We start from the raw sequence: 14,865 nt of genomic DNA, 5'->3' as shown, positions 1-14,865 counted from the left end.
CAACAAAGATTGTGTCTGTAACAGTGCTGCTGATTCCCTGAACAGCGCACAGTTATGTATACGTTATGAACACCCACAAAAATTATAAGAAAGAAGTTATTTACACTTACCACTCCTGTATGCTGTCTAAGTTATTGTTAAAATGTGCCCCATTTCCTTGAAGCTGCTGCTCCCTTTTCCATCGAATTAGTTCTTCATCCAGAACTCTAGATTGCATTTTTGTTAGGTGACTTTCTATCGTGTCCTTCAATTTATCTACAAATGTCAGTCTTAATTGCATCATTGATGCCACCTATTAACATAACACAGTAATTAGTCCCAAATAACTAAAATAGACACAACAGTGTTGCAATGTGATTTTTGTTTAGCGGGACTGGCAATGTATTTGGAATACGTCTTGGAATTTCAACATTATATTTAACTTGATCTATGATCTGCTAACAGGATATGAGTAATCTTATATACTAACAAATTCGAAAACGACAGTTAGTTGATACTGGCTGATGGATAGTGAATAAAACATTTTATCCAAATAACATACAGCCTCAGATACATTAGTTCTATTCCACATAATGCATGTTCATTTCTGCAAACCACTGGAAATTGTTTTCATACAGCAAACTCTTCATCATTTCCTACCCACCACACACATGGTATTTCGAAACAATACACAAGAAAACCAATACACTCATCGATAATTAAGATTTCTTAAGAGAAAGTGTTAGCTCTAGAGGCTTTCAACACACTGCCACAATGCTTGCAAAAAATGTTACAAGTACCTTCTGATTTAGTAACTGCTCTAGTGTTTCTTTGTGCTTCATTAACTTTTTCTCCATTTCAATTATCTGTGGAGTTCTCTGCTGTGTTTGTATGTGTTGTAAGTGCGCTGTAAAGAAAATGGAACAGAATTTATAAATTAAATAATTTAAAAGTCTTAAGTCACACAAAGTTTACTTAGCTTACAGAACGCTTCATTCCACATTTAGGCAACACAGCAATATTACACACATACAAGCGGGAGTGCTGTTTTTCGTAACATGAGCAGGCACGCGATGTACTGTGTACATGTGTAAACATTTCATTATATCACTTTGTTGCAATAATTATTTGTTATCCCACAGTAATGACTCACTCATGCATTAAACAGTGCAGGTGCATCATATCCCAGCCAACTGCTTATTCGATTATCAATTATTTCATAGACAATTGTCTCATTCTCAGATTGTGCTACTAGCTCATGATCTGGATCATTTTCTTGCAGGGAACGTATATTTTTTTCGCACCTAGCTCAATGTTTATTTTATACTGCTTATTTGGATGTATGACAATACAACTTGTCCCTGTGTTAGTTGAAGCAATAAAGAAGGAATAGGTATGATCTCTGAAACTTGAAACAATAATGGGATGGTGCAAAACAATTTTGTTTGTGGATTGCACATTTTATACACGGGAGGGCCCAGTAGTCGGTTAAATAGCAAGAAACCTTGAACACTTACAAAGTGCAACTCACAATAAAATTTCAGTTTAATCTTATTTCTTTGCTACTGACAGGACATGTGGTAAAGTGATGGTAAAACTTAAGTTGTTAAATACTTCGATGTTCATACTTTGTCTTGATTTCCCTTTCTCTTTGAAAACTGCACATTACAATGAAAAAAAAAAAAAAAAAAAAAAGTCAGCTATATATTGACATACAGGTCTATATTTCAGATCATTATCCACCTTTGCGCATTATGGTATATTATAAAAAGCCAAAAATGACAATAAAAATGATCCTAAAAGGGATACTTTTAAAAAAATCTAAAAGTTAATTCTGCAGTTCTACAGCAGGGGCATTTCTGTGCAGTTGCAACAGTTGCTTAATATATTCTAAAATCATAACTGTATCACCCGTTCCTATAAATTTTCCTCGTAAATTATTATATAGTATAAACCTGGTGTAAATTAAAATTTAGCCCTTAAAGTCTTGCAAGATAAAAATAACTTGTAGGGAACTGTTACCCTTAGACAGGCGTGATTTGAAACTATGCACTATACATAAAAAATAAAATACCTCTACAATAAATTAAAGATGATTTGCAACATCATAAGACAAATAAACAAAATTGGCAATACAGAGGCAAGTTAAGCTTCCCAGAAAATTGCTCTGGCAAATATGGTGACACACGTAGCCACCAAATTCAATTACTACTTCTTCATAGCAGCAGCAGCAAGCAATGCACCACTAATAAACAAGCAATAAGGAAGCATTACATTTACTTGAGCAGAAACTGAATGCATTATCAACAAAGATTAGATTCAAAAAACAACCGCTACAGACACAACAAAATTCATCAGGTTACTAAGTAGTAGTAATGCTACTGACGTATGATCATGTTTTTGTTACCAGTCAACTCGAGGTGTATTTCCTGACAGCCTTAAATATGTTGTAGTAGTACTCCACCTATAAAACTAATTATAAGCTAATCATCTCTAAATACAGACCTATTTCATTACTTCCAGTATTTCAGAAAGTTTTTTGACAAAGTAGCCTTCTGATTTGACCCCTCCAAAACAAAGTGCTGTCCTTGACCCATCCATACAAGTCTGCACTATTCTCATGAACTTCTCAGGGGTTCTGAAGTCATGCAGTATATTGTCTAGGCTGTCATATGCAAGTTGAAAACTGATGAAGAGACTGTCAATATCTTCAACATATTCCCAGCGTTTTTCAAACAAAAGTCTTAGAGAGGAAATGTGTTCTATTGACAACAGGTTTGGTCAAAAGCCAGCTTGGTGTCACTGCATGTTGTTCTCTATGAATAGTTGTAATTTTCTATCATTACCCTCAAAAAATTACAATCATTCATAGAAAACAACACACAGGAATACCAAGCCACCTTCAATCTAATCAAACAACAATAGGTCACATTTTTACTAAAAGACAATTATTCAAAACACTAGGACACTGGGAATGTGATTTTCAATGTGGATACAACAGCATCCACAGGAATAGCCTGTACAATGAGTTGTGTGACTTCAGATTCCCTGACAAGCTAGTGAGAACAGTGCAAACCTGTACGAATGGGTCAGGGGGCAGCAGTGCGTTTCCAAGGGGCCAAATCAGAAATGGTCAAGATTGAGCCAGGTATTAGAGAAGGGGATACTCTCAAATGTATTCTGTTCAATCTTCAAGAAAGTAAGAAGGGAATGTAGGCACCAGGAGTGGGCTGGAGTACAGATGGATGGTAATTTCAATTGTCTCGCACATGCACATGATATAGTACTACAAAGTGAATCAAACTATGAGTTGAAAGACATGTGCCAGAAAATGGACAACCATGCACAGAAAGTTGGGCTAAAGGTGAATCAAGGCAAAACAGAGTTATGCAACGAGGAACAAAATAAGAGCAGGAAGAATTTCTCGAGACAGATGGCATCAGGTTCCTGAGCATTCACCATTTAAAATACTTGGTTTACCAGTAACAAAAGTGTAGAAATGGACATCAAGTAAAGAATAGCCGTGGAAATAAAATGCATGTATTCCCTCTTGGAGACACTCATCAAAGTCCATATCATCCAAAACTAAGATGAGAATATATAACACTGTGATGCGCCCAGCAGTCATGAATGGTTCAGAAACATGGAACATGATTAAACAAGAAAAGAAAAAAACTGTTAATATAAAAAAAATAAAGAGGAAGATATGGGGACCAATCTTTGGTAGAGGTGAATGGAGGAGGAAGAATAATGAGGAAATCCACCTCTTGGTGTAACAATGAACAATCCTACAGAAGCTTACAAGAACAAGAATACCATAGGTTGGCCATGTAAGCTGTATCCAGAAGACAGGCGAAGAACGCACTCAAGAGGAAACCAAAATCATAGCTTGACCAAGACAGTGCTGAATGGACAACCTGGCAGCTCTGGGGTCTGAAGGCATCTGGAGAAACCAAGCACAAACCAGAAAGGAATGGAGGCAGTTTGTGGAGCAATGCGTGCTCTGTAGGGCCTTTGATAAAGTACTGACTCAGTTATCTGAACAGAATTTATTAACTGGCTTGCAGTTTGGCTTTCGTAAACGATTCTCTATCAAGAAAGCAACACAAGACATCATAAATTAAGTTCTGGTGGAGTTATCCTGTTGGTGTACTTTTTGATCCTGCCAAAACCTTTGACTACCTAGATCACAAAATTATACTTGGCAAATTAAAGCATTATGGAAATCCTCTTTTGTCTGTGGTGTCTTACTTCCATAAAAGATAGCAGAGGGCCTCATTAACAGATGTCACAAACACGAAACTAACCTCAGAATGGTGAGTATAACTAAGATCAATACTGGATCCATTGTTATTCTTAACCTACAGAAATGGCATTCCAACAACTCTGAAGGGCAGCTCAAACGTAGTAAATTGCTGATGACACGAGAATGCTAATCGAGGGTCCAAACTCAACATCAGTAACCACAGTTCACGAAAGATGAACAGGCTTACAACCGATCGACAACAAACTGATTAAGTCTTAATCTCATAATTACTAATATTATTTAGGTTTGAACAGGCATTAAAGAACTGATAGCACCACAAGCTGATATTAATAGACGTACACTTAAGTAAACTTGATAACACGAGGGTGGCTCAAAATTCAAGGTAACAAGTCCTTTGCAAGAAAAGGTTTAGTCACAAAATTAAAGAGATACACAAATTTAGTGAGTCTTTGGTACATATTACTTTTGCACACAATCCCCATAGTTGTCTCAGCATTTCTTCAATTAATAAACCAAACCGCTGGGAACAACAGGTCTAGGAGCTACAACAGCAGTCTCCTCAGATCATCAGCATTGGTTCTGAAGTGGTGAACTCACAGTTACTTCTTTAATGGTTCAAAGAAATAAACATCACTTGGTGCAAGATCCAAGTTGTACAGACAGTGTTCCTATACAGTCTGCTGCAAAGACCTAACCAAATGACCTCTCAACTGAGACACCAAAACAATATGTTTTATGGGACATCACTCTCTCTTCATAAAATTCCACTAGTTAATGATGATTTGCTGCTAGGTCATTTTCTTTAAACACAGAAACTTGCACTGCAACCACCAACCCTGTACCTGTCAACAACTCCAACTTGAAACTATTTTGAAGTGCAACAGCACTGTTATCTCTTATTTGCCGACACTGTTTGAAAGCTCTGGTCATCTCTTCTATCTAGACATGGAATTTAATTCGCAAGATGTAATTATACACCAGTAAGAGGTCCTGTCACCTTGCTTACTGACTCATCCTCTTTAAATTGAAATGGTGTGATCTATGGAACACAATGAGCAAGTGAGTGGGTGGGTGGGTGTACAAGTAAGTGAACGTGATAACTAAGATAGCTCAACTGAAGCATAAAAAGGTGCATGGGACTGCATTCTGAGAATGTCTGAGGTTAAAACCCCAAAAGCATTAATAAGAATGTTGTGCCACTCTTCTGTTAATGAGAAGTCATATTGTTGTTGTTGTTGTGGTCTTCAGTCCTGAGACTGGTTTGATGCAGCTCTCCATGCTACTCTATCCTGTGCAAGCTTTTTCATCTCCCAGTACCTACTGCAACCTACATCCTTCTGAATCTGCTTAGTGTATTCATCTCTTGGTCTCCCTCTACGATTTTTACCCTCCACGCTGCCCTCCAATACTAAATTGGTGATCCCTTGATGCCTCAGAACATGTCCTACCAACCGATCCCTTCTTTTGGTCAAGTTGCGCCACAAACTTCTCTTCTCCCCAATCCTATTCAATACTTCCTCATTAGTTATGTGATCTACCTACCTAATCTTCAGCATTCTTCTGTAGCACCACATTTCAAAAGCTTCTATTCTCTTCTTGTCCAAACTATTTATCGTCCATGTTTCACTTCCATACATGGCTACACTCCATACAAATACTTTCAGAAATGACTTCCTGACACTTAAATCTATACTCGATGTTAACAAATTTCTCTTCTTCAGAAACGCTTTCCTTGCCATTGCCAGTCTACATTTTATATCCTCTCTACTTCGACCATCATCAGTTATTTTGCTCCCCAAATAGCAAAACTCCTTTATTACTTTAAGTGTCTCATTTCCTAATCTAATTCCCTCAGCATCACCCGACTTAATTAGACTACATTCCATTATCCTTGTTTTGCTTTTGTTGATGTTCATCTTATATCCTCCTTTCAAGACACTGTCCATTCCATTCAACTGCTCTTCCAAGTCCTTTGCTGTCTCTGACAGAATTACAATGTCATTGGCGAACCTCAAAGTTTTTATTTCTTCTCCATGAATTTTAATACCTACTCCAAATTTTTCTTTTATTTCCTTTACTGCTTGCTCAATATACAGATTGAACAACATCTGGGAGAGGCTACAACCCTGTCTTACTAGCTTCCCAACCACTGCTTCCCTTTCATGTCCCTCGACTCTTATAACTGCCATCTGGTTTCTGTACAAATTGTAAATAGCCTTTCGCTCCCTGTATTTTACCCCTGCCACCTTTAGAATTTGAAAGAGAATATTCCAGTCAACATTGTCAAAAGCTTTCTCTAAGTCTACAAATGCTAGAAATGTAGGTTTGCCTTTCCTTAATCTTTCTTCTAAGATAAGTCGTAAGGTCAGTATTGCCTCACGTGTTCCAACATTTCTGCGGAATCCAAACTGATCTTCCCCGAGGCCCGCTTATCATATACAGCTTCAAATCACTTAAAGCACAGATTATTACACATTATTTCATAGATATGAAATTGTTGTCTTATATGTATTTGCATATCAAATGTAACATGTAGAGGGTATGTACCATTTACTTTCGTGCATTCATGATACTGCAGGGCAAAAGCTTCCTGCTCCTGTTCAATCCTTCTCAGATCTTCTCCTGTTTCGTGGGTCTGTCTCCTCAAATAATCCAGCTGCTGAGCAATTTCAGTATTAAGATCTGGGGTAAATGGCAAACATGGCATTATCAAGTCCCGGCCCAGGCTAGCCTAAAACAAATAGATAAATGATTTGAAGAAAATAAAGATAGAGCAAACAGTAATAATGTAGGGTTAAGAAATATTTAACTATACTGAAACTTAACTACAACACACAGGACTTACATTTCCTACCTGTTGCACCAACTTCATTTCGGTGTTGAGACAATTTCGAATTATTTCAAACAACCTTCGGGGGTTATGCATGTATCTTTCCTACAAAAATAAATTAAACAATAATATAGCAAATCTTTACTATTTCTGTAAGTAACTTACTGTTTTAAAACTTATGTCATAAATTACAAGAAAGATACAGCAAGTTCTTAATACTTACTCTAAATGTATTTGCAGCCTCCATTAACTTTAGTTTTGTGAGAAACAGCTCTTCTGTTGTCATACTGTTTGCTTTCATTTCCAGTTCTTGAATAAGTGAACTGACAAGGCTGGCAACATATTGCTCATGTTGGGGATTTTCTGGGTCTATGTCAGTCCTAGAAAAAAAACTTTTTAAAATAAAGAGATACAGAATCCGGAAGTGGAGATTTTTTGGTCATACATAAAATGCCAATTCTGATCCAACTGCCTTACAAAACATTGAAGCAACTAATCAGGCTTAGAATAAAATAATGTAAGGCTTACATTTTCTCAGATTATTTCTGATAACATTATTTCCATCTCAAATGTCTTTCATCGCAACTTTCACATTTTACAAAGGCAACTACATCAACATTTTTAATTTTTTTTACAGCTAGCTTCAGTCACAATAATTAGAACATTTCTGCACTGTGCTTATCAACAGAAAGGCTTACAATTTCTCACATTTTTTTTCTGATCTCAGTTTCTTGGAATAAACTGTTGCTGTACCCATAGCATGAGATCCTCTATATTACACAACACATAGCAGTGATTACAGCTTATAAGTGCACTGAAAATTACCAACTAACAAAACTTTCTACATGGTGGAAGTACAACAAAGAATGTATGGCAGGTGTACAGAACCCTTCTATGAAACACAATGTTTGCCACTGAACAGCATTTCTTTCAAGTTGCTTATCTTGAGGAGAACATGGTGTGAGAGCAGCCACTGCCCAAGTTAGCAAACATTTACACAACAGAACAGACTTTTAAAACCAAAATTTATTGTTGCTTCCTTTTTCCTTGCATGAAGAAACAGATTAATTTATGAAGTACATCTGTCTTTGTTCAGTGCAATAATATAGAGATTTTCAGTAAATGATGTTGAACACACTGAGTTGTTGAGAGACATCTGTTAAATTTTACTGTGTACTATTTTTATGTGCAGCTTGACTGTATGTGGATACCTATCACACTAGAACAACACGAAAGATTGAAATGTTTTTCAATAGGTTTCTAATCAGCATCAAAGTGCTCAGATAATGTGCGCTTACAGTGTCAATGGCTGCTGCACAGCATGCTGAATTTGGCAATTTGTTTACATTGGTCATAGCCACTTGGGTGATAGTATACAGTATCCAATGAAAATATCATGGAACCTTTTTTTTTGTGTGAGACAAAATTTGATTAATTTTACTTTTGATGCAGAGAATGCCACAATAAGTTTTTGTGATCTGGTTACTATGAATTTTAAGGTGACTACTGATTTTTGTACTCTTCTATCATTGGAAAAACTAAATGAGCTGAGAGACTGACCTGTTGTGATGCCTGAAGCCTAGGTTAGTAGGAATATGATAATTTGGGTGCAAGTTGGCGAAGCCAACAAATATGAATGGAAGAAAATTAGATGTATGACAAACTGACATGTAGCATAGCCCAAACCTAAGTTAGGTTGTAACAAGAGAACTTCCTTGTGAGCTGGTGAAGCCAATAAATCTCAACACAAAAATACAACTGACACGATTGATGGATGTGTAACATAGCCCATGATACATTTTAATCACTGTAATAACCCACGTATACATCTTATTTTTAATTTAGCCAAAAATTCTGATTATGTAGGTAAATTCTAAGTCAACAGTGCAAAATATCAACTGAACAATACAAAATATCAACTAACTTTAATTACACATCATAGAAAGTTATGAAGGCGTATCTCATTGGCGGGTTAACCGAAGTGCCCAATTCCACCCGTCAGTTTTGACCCATGACATAAGGCTTTTGTGTTGTGTGACATCACGACGGCGCGGAGTTTAGTTTGTGAGAGTGGCGTGTTTGTAGGTGTCGTTTTGATATGATTGGTGGTGTGTTTATGTGTTGTGTGTTAGGTGATGTTTTTGGTTTAGTTTGCGTGTGTGGTGTGTTTATAGGTGGCATATTCTTGTGGTCGGTGGTTCTCTCTGGTGGTGTGTTTATGGTTAGCATGTTGTGTGGCATATGGGGTTGATTTGCGTGGCAGCATTGCACGTGTGTGGTGTCGGTGGTGACTGTGCTTTCAGTGGAATATTTTTTAGCGAGTTAACAATTTTGGTTTTGTTATGTCGACATTATTGTAGTTTTTTTTTCTGTTCGTCGTGTGTGAATTTTGGTAAATCGCTTTGTTTATGTCTTTGGTAGGTGTGGATATGACTGATAAGGTCAACAGTTTTCAGTTGTCGGTGATGATGGGAGACACTGTGTTGTCTCTAATAATATTTCTTTAGCTATTCGGCCTGTTGGCTGAAGTCGTGAAGTGTTCAGTGTGTCATGAAGAAATGAGGCTTACTAAAGTTCCGGCATCTCGGATCAGGGATGGCCATATGTGGAGATGTCGTGAGGATAACAGGTCAAGGGAAGTGTTCCATTCCAATTTTGTTGTTTTGTTGAGCTTTTTGAGGTAGTGATGATTGTGGACGTGGTTGTAGTTTTGGGTTTCATGATTTGGTATGAGTATTTTCTTTTGACCTATATAGGTCAAGGGAAGAGTTCGATTCCAGTGGATATTGTTTTTAGGCTAGTTGATTTTGAGAAGGCTGCGGCCGTTTTATTTTATCACTTGCTTTAGTGGCGTGTGTTTATTTTTAGTTTGTCCCCACCCAAAAACCCACAGTTTCCCTTGTTTGTCCCGTTAGTTTCATTATATTTTTGGAGGAATATGTATTTGATGGTTTTTCGATCTATTTTTGTGTTTGTTGTCATGTTTACATTATGACGTCATAACCACGATATGGGAGTAGTTATGAATGGTAGTTTCCGCCATATTGATGATGTCATTGGCCAAAGCAGACGGGTGGAATCAGACGTTTCTGTTAAGCCTCATTGGCTACCTACAACTGACTCACAATTCCTTGTGTTTACTTGCTGTGATTCGTCATGCAAATCATTTATTACCAGTAGCAAGACAACGGAAAAGCAGCTGACACTGTAAGTGCACTTTTACCTAGATGTTCAGTACAGAAATATGGAAAGGGGAGATGGGGAGGTAGCAGTCGTATGTCTTGCAAAACAGATGTGTTAAGGACACAATGCTTTCCTAAAAAATAACTATCGAACAGAGCGTCTGATGAACAAATTAGAACAAATGCATAAGTGAACTAAAATAGTTGCTCTTTTCTTGTAGGAATTTGCTTCATCAGCATTCACTGGAATTAAAACTTACTCCAGTCTCCCTTCTGCTGTTGCCTACTTTTTACCCCATATCCTTTTTATGTTCCACATAAACATTTCTGCTTTCTTCTCCGTCCTTCATATTTGGGCACTTCTACCAACCCCATTTTTTTTTTTCCACATTCCATCTTACTGGAAATACAGAAGCGTCCAATCCCACCCGTCTGCTTTGACCCATGACGTCACAAATATGGCGGAAACGTCCATAAACCACGATTCCAATATGGCGCATATAAAGTTGGTACGTACACATTATGAGGACGAAAATACATCGAAAAACAAACACACACACTTTCCACAAAAAGCCTAATGACACTAACGGGACAAGCGCGGGAAATGGGGTGTTTTTGGGTGGGGGCAAACTAAATAAAAACAAATTTAGACACCCACCCCCATACAAAACCACACAAAACGACGAAAAAACAGACATCAGAAAATTCCCCAAATACCACTAATCACAATATCATCTGGAATCGGACACTTCCCTTGACCTATATTGCTCAACAGCAGCTCCCGATCCCATAAATTAGGATCAAACATTTCCCTTGGCCTATATAGCTCAAAAACATCTCCTGATACCAATATCAACATACACAGCCACACATTGGGATCAAACACTTCCCTTGACCTGCGCACTGTTAATTTTATCCGTCATATCCATTTCTGAACAAAAACAACAACCGATTAATTTTACTGAAATTACCACACGATGTACAGCGAATAACACTAAATTAACCTTCACGCAAAATCGTTAACTCACTGAAACGAATTCCACTACAAACACAGCCGACACTCTTAACAATTCTGAATAATGAGCAAAAGCAAACTGAGCCCATTACACCACACAAATGAAAACCCTGAACATACCACCAGAGAGCACAACAAACCACAACACGACGACATCTACAAACACGCCACACTCACAAACCAAACTCTGCGTCGTCATGACGTCACACACGACAACACCCTTACGGCACGGGTCAAAGCCGACACGTGGGATCGGACACTTCTGTCGACCCATCTTACTTATCTGTACTCAGTACCTCACCTTGTATTGCTTCTTATCAACTTCTCAGTTCATCTACAGCCAGCTCCAAGTGTACCTCCCTTGACCCAAGGAATGAAGTGACTCCCCCCCCCAATCTACCAGAATCATTGGTAATAGCTGAGGACAGGACCACTGTTGTTATGTACATGTTCTGAGGGATATTGCCAGAAACATATAATATGAGATGACAGGAATGCAAGTAAGCTAGATATGCAGTTTCAAGTGACGAAGGTATAAAAAGAAAATACCATGCACAGGATGTATTTCGTAGTGCTGAATTTAAAACAGCCTATCATGTCCCACTCTAACTACAACCCTGGGCTGTGTAATATTTTTGGGAACAAAAAACCTATAACAACCATTGCTGAACTGTTTTCTTTTTTCTTTCTTTCATCAAGGCCATCAAATCCAATCTAAAGTCATCACACTCACATGAGGCGTATTCAACATTTGTAAGCCATCAATTCCAGTACTAATGGAGTACCACTTCTTTCATCTCAATGATTAAAAATATCCTCTAATTGGTTATACAAAACTAAGATGCATCCAAACATCAATCAGTAGCAGAAAAGTGTCCTGGAACACAACTGCCCAATTCTTAACTTCAGCCAGGTCATTCTCTCTCTCTGTGTTTAATTCCTTGAAGGTGTAATGCAATCCACAGTAGCCAATTAATCACTGTATGGACTAGCAGCCTCTGGTTCTTTCCTCTTCCTACTGACAGCAATTTTCTCTGCTTTTATTGTTGTTGCTAGATCGCTGTTGGTCAGAATGAAGGACTCCTAAATGATCACCCTAGCAAACAGTACATTTACCCTTAGCTACTCAAACCTAACACAGTGCTGAAGAAGATAGCTGCTCTCTGGCATTTAAGTAAAAACAAATGCAAAATGGTCTCCAGTTCACAGCTGAACTGTAATCTTAATTTCCTTACTTTAAAGAACAAATCATAACCACACCTACAGCATCAAAAACTCAATTTACCATAACATGAAAGGGTATGTACCACCATCTAACCAAATAATAACACCATAAAAACTCAAATACCAAAGTGACAGTAAGATTTACTAAACTGGATACTAATGAAAGCTGTGGAACAAATTAAATTTATCTCGTAGTAGATACCACCCCAAGAAAGATTTAAATTGCTGGCCAAAAACTTAACCTTTAAATACCAGTGAACTGTAATCACTAGAAACAACACTCCATGCATCACTATGGACCCAATTTTGAACACTACGACCACTAAAGAGATTACAAAATTAATTTCCTTTAGTAATGCAGTCCCAAACTCGCTCCATATCAAGAAGGTCTCATTAACGCTATGATCTATGAAAGACTGTATGTGTCTGAACAAAGGTAGCAACGGAAATTGAAAATACTCAAACAAGAACACCAGACACCAACATCATGCTGAGTATCAAACAGAACACAATTAAGAAATGTCTGAAAAGCGTAAGATTGCATCCGAGAGCCTTACTGTTTTTGTGTGTTATATGTTAGAGAAAAAATGCATATTACGAAACCATTAGCATAAAAATATAACCTAACCAAAATAAACCCCATTTACATTGATTAAAAAACACATGAAATAAAAACATGGTTTGAACAGATGGCATAATGGTCTTGCATCATTCTCATACATAAGTATCTGATGCGTCGTTCATGTACATTAGCACAACAAAAATTGGTTATCCTACATGGTACATATCAAAATTGTTTGAGGTAATTTATGCTAAAGGAACAACTGATATTTTGGTACGGTACACCAATTAACTTACCACATTTTCTCTTCTAACCATGCTGCCAAAAAATGTCGAACTTCAATTGGAAAGTGTTCTCCATAAACGGCGCGCACCTGGAGGAGCGCATCGCCTTGTAGTTGCTGAGCTTTCGTCCACAACGACATGGAGCTGTCGTCCGATGAACGATCTAAAAAAAATACCCAACCCCTTCAGCTTCAAAATGCTCACAACACTCTCACAAGGAAAACTGTGTTCTGTATACTCACTTGACTCTTCAAAGCGACAAGAAGGCCGTTCATTACTGTCATCTGACATGACGAAGGTTGTACAAGAATTCGGAATCGCAAAAATACTTTATTATTATTAAAAAACGGGCATTCGACCTCAGCGAGAAATATAAACAATGCACTCCCCAACTGCACAGGCGGAAAACCAAAATGTGCTTAAATCATACATATCATACAATGATAATTTCTAAGTATGCCTTAGACAGTCACAAATTTGTCACTATTCACTGAAATTTCAAAACATAACCCAACCAAGCTTTTGCGCCTTCTGTACTCTGTATCTACGCGCTTGATTAGATGACGGTGGGACGCTCAAGTTATGTTTTCTTCTAAAGAAGATGTCAATGTATCCATCACACTGCAACACAGACTTACCGAAACGTTCAACTGCTCTTTTCAAGCAATTGTCGTTTTTCCTGGTCTGATGAGTAATAAACTTTCTCTATCCAGCAGTACCTGGAAAATATGACACAACCAATCTGCACGTTCCAGGAATTACAAAAAAAGTTAAAACATATCGTATCACGTGACCTACGCATGCGCAGACCTCACAACTTTCGCATCGCAAAATGCCAGGGTATTTGGCATACGAGTCTGTAAGGTAAATCCGAATTATTTATTTTTACGATTTTGTTTACATAATTAAGCGGATTCATATGTCATTATTAAAAACGGAATAACATTTATTTTTATTCAAAAAGAATAGTTTAATTCATTAATCAGGTGTCGGATAAGTTTTGTTTCGTGACAAAACATCTAAAAATCGGGAACGGAAGTATTATCTATGGAACATTTTTAAAGTTGTAAAGCCACTGTTCTTATAGCTTCTGGATAATCACGAACTCTCGTTCTTAACCATTACATCCGCCTCAGATCAGCATGTAGTAAATAAATACAAGCTGCCAAAGATATTATGCAAACCTGAAATCTTAATTATCGCTGAACTTAATAGAAATCAGTGATCTTCGAGTGACACATGCTTAAAATTATCAAACTATGTTATTAAACTCTTACGAATTACGCAACGTATACAAATAATTTGCTTATTTTTTTTACAAAATAATATATCTATATAGCTACTGGCCATCTTTACGCAATAAACAGTTTGATCTCCCACAATAATATTTACTTAATAGTTCGTTAAGGAAGGCTTTCTGCTTTCCAGTCCATCTTCAGATAAATTAATACTGTATCATCCGAGGCTGACCCAGAAAGCAGGTTTGTAATGAACTAAGGTCAATTCAAACAGGTCGTCACAG

At 37.4% G+C, this 14,865-nt stretch overlaps 1 protein-coding gene across 5 annotated transcripts in view; it reads right to left on the bottom strand.

Annotated features, from left to right (window-relative positions):
* LOC124613193 (signal transducer and activator of transcription 5B) overlaps positions 1-14,465 on the bottom strand; it is a 146,501-nt gene extending 132,036 nt beyond the window's left edge. Inside the window, exons 1-8 of one of the 5 annotated variants that reach the window (XM_047141849.1) lie at positions 13,982-14,465; positions 13,586-13,735; positions 13,356-13,506; positions 7,300-7,468; positions 7,101-7,181; positions 6,794-6,977; positions 780-886; positions 111-292 (exon numbers count right to left, since the gene is read on the bottom strand). In XM_047141849.1, the coding sequence (XP_046997805.1) occupies positions 111-292; positions 780-886; positions 6,794-6,977; positions 7,101-7,181; positions 7,300-7,468; positions 13,356-13,506; positions 13,586-13,634 (923 nt within the window). In that variant the 5' untranslated portion in view covers positions 13,635-13,735; positions 13,982-14,465. Of the gene's footprint in view, positions 1-110; positions 293-779; positions 887-6,793; positions 6,978-7,091; positions 7,182-7,299; positions 7,469-13,355; positions 13,507-13,585; positions 13,736-13,981 lie in introns of all 5 variants that reach the window. The other 4 variants (XM_047141848.1, XM_047141853.1, XM_047141851.1 and 1 more) reach the window with 4 other exon arrangements.
* Between the last annotated feature and the right edge of the window lie 400 nt (positions 14,466-14,865).

The sequence above is a fragment of the Schistocerca americana genome, chromosome 4 (genome assembly GCF_021461395.2).
Source record: "Schistocerca americana isolate TAMUIC-IGC-003095 chromosome 4, iqSchAmer2.1, whole genome shotgun sequence".
Lineage (NCBI taxonomy): Eukaryota > Metazoa > Arthropoda > Insecta > Orthoptera > Acrididae > Schistocerca > Schistocerca americana.
The sequence above is the reverse complement of the archived record's forward strand: the minus strand, read 5'-3'. Positions and strand labels throughout refer to the sequence as shown.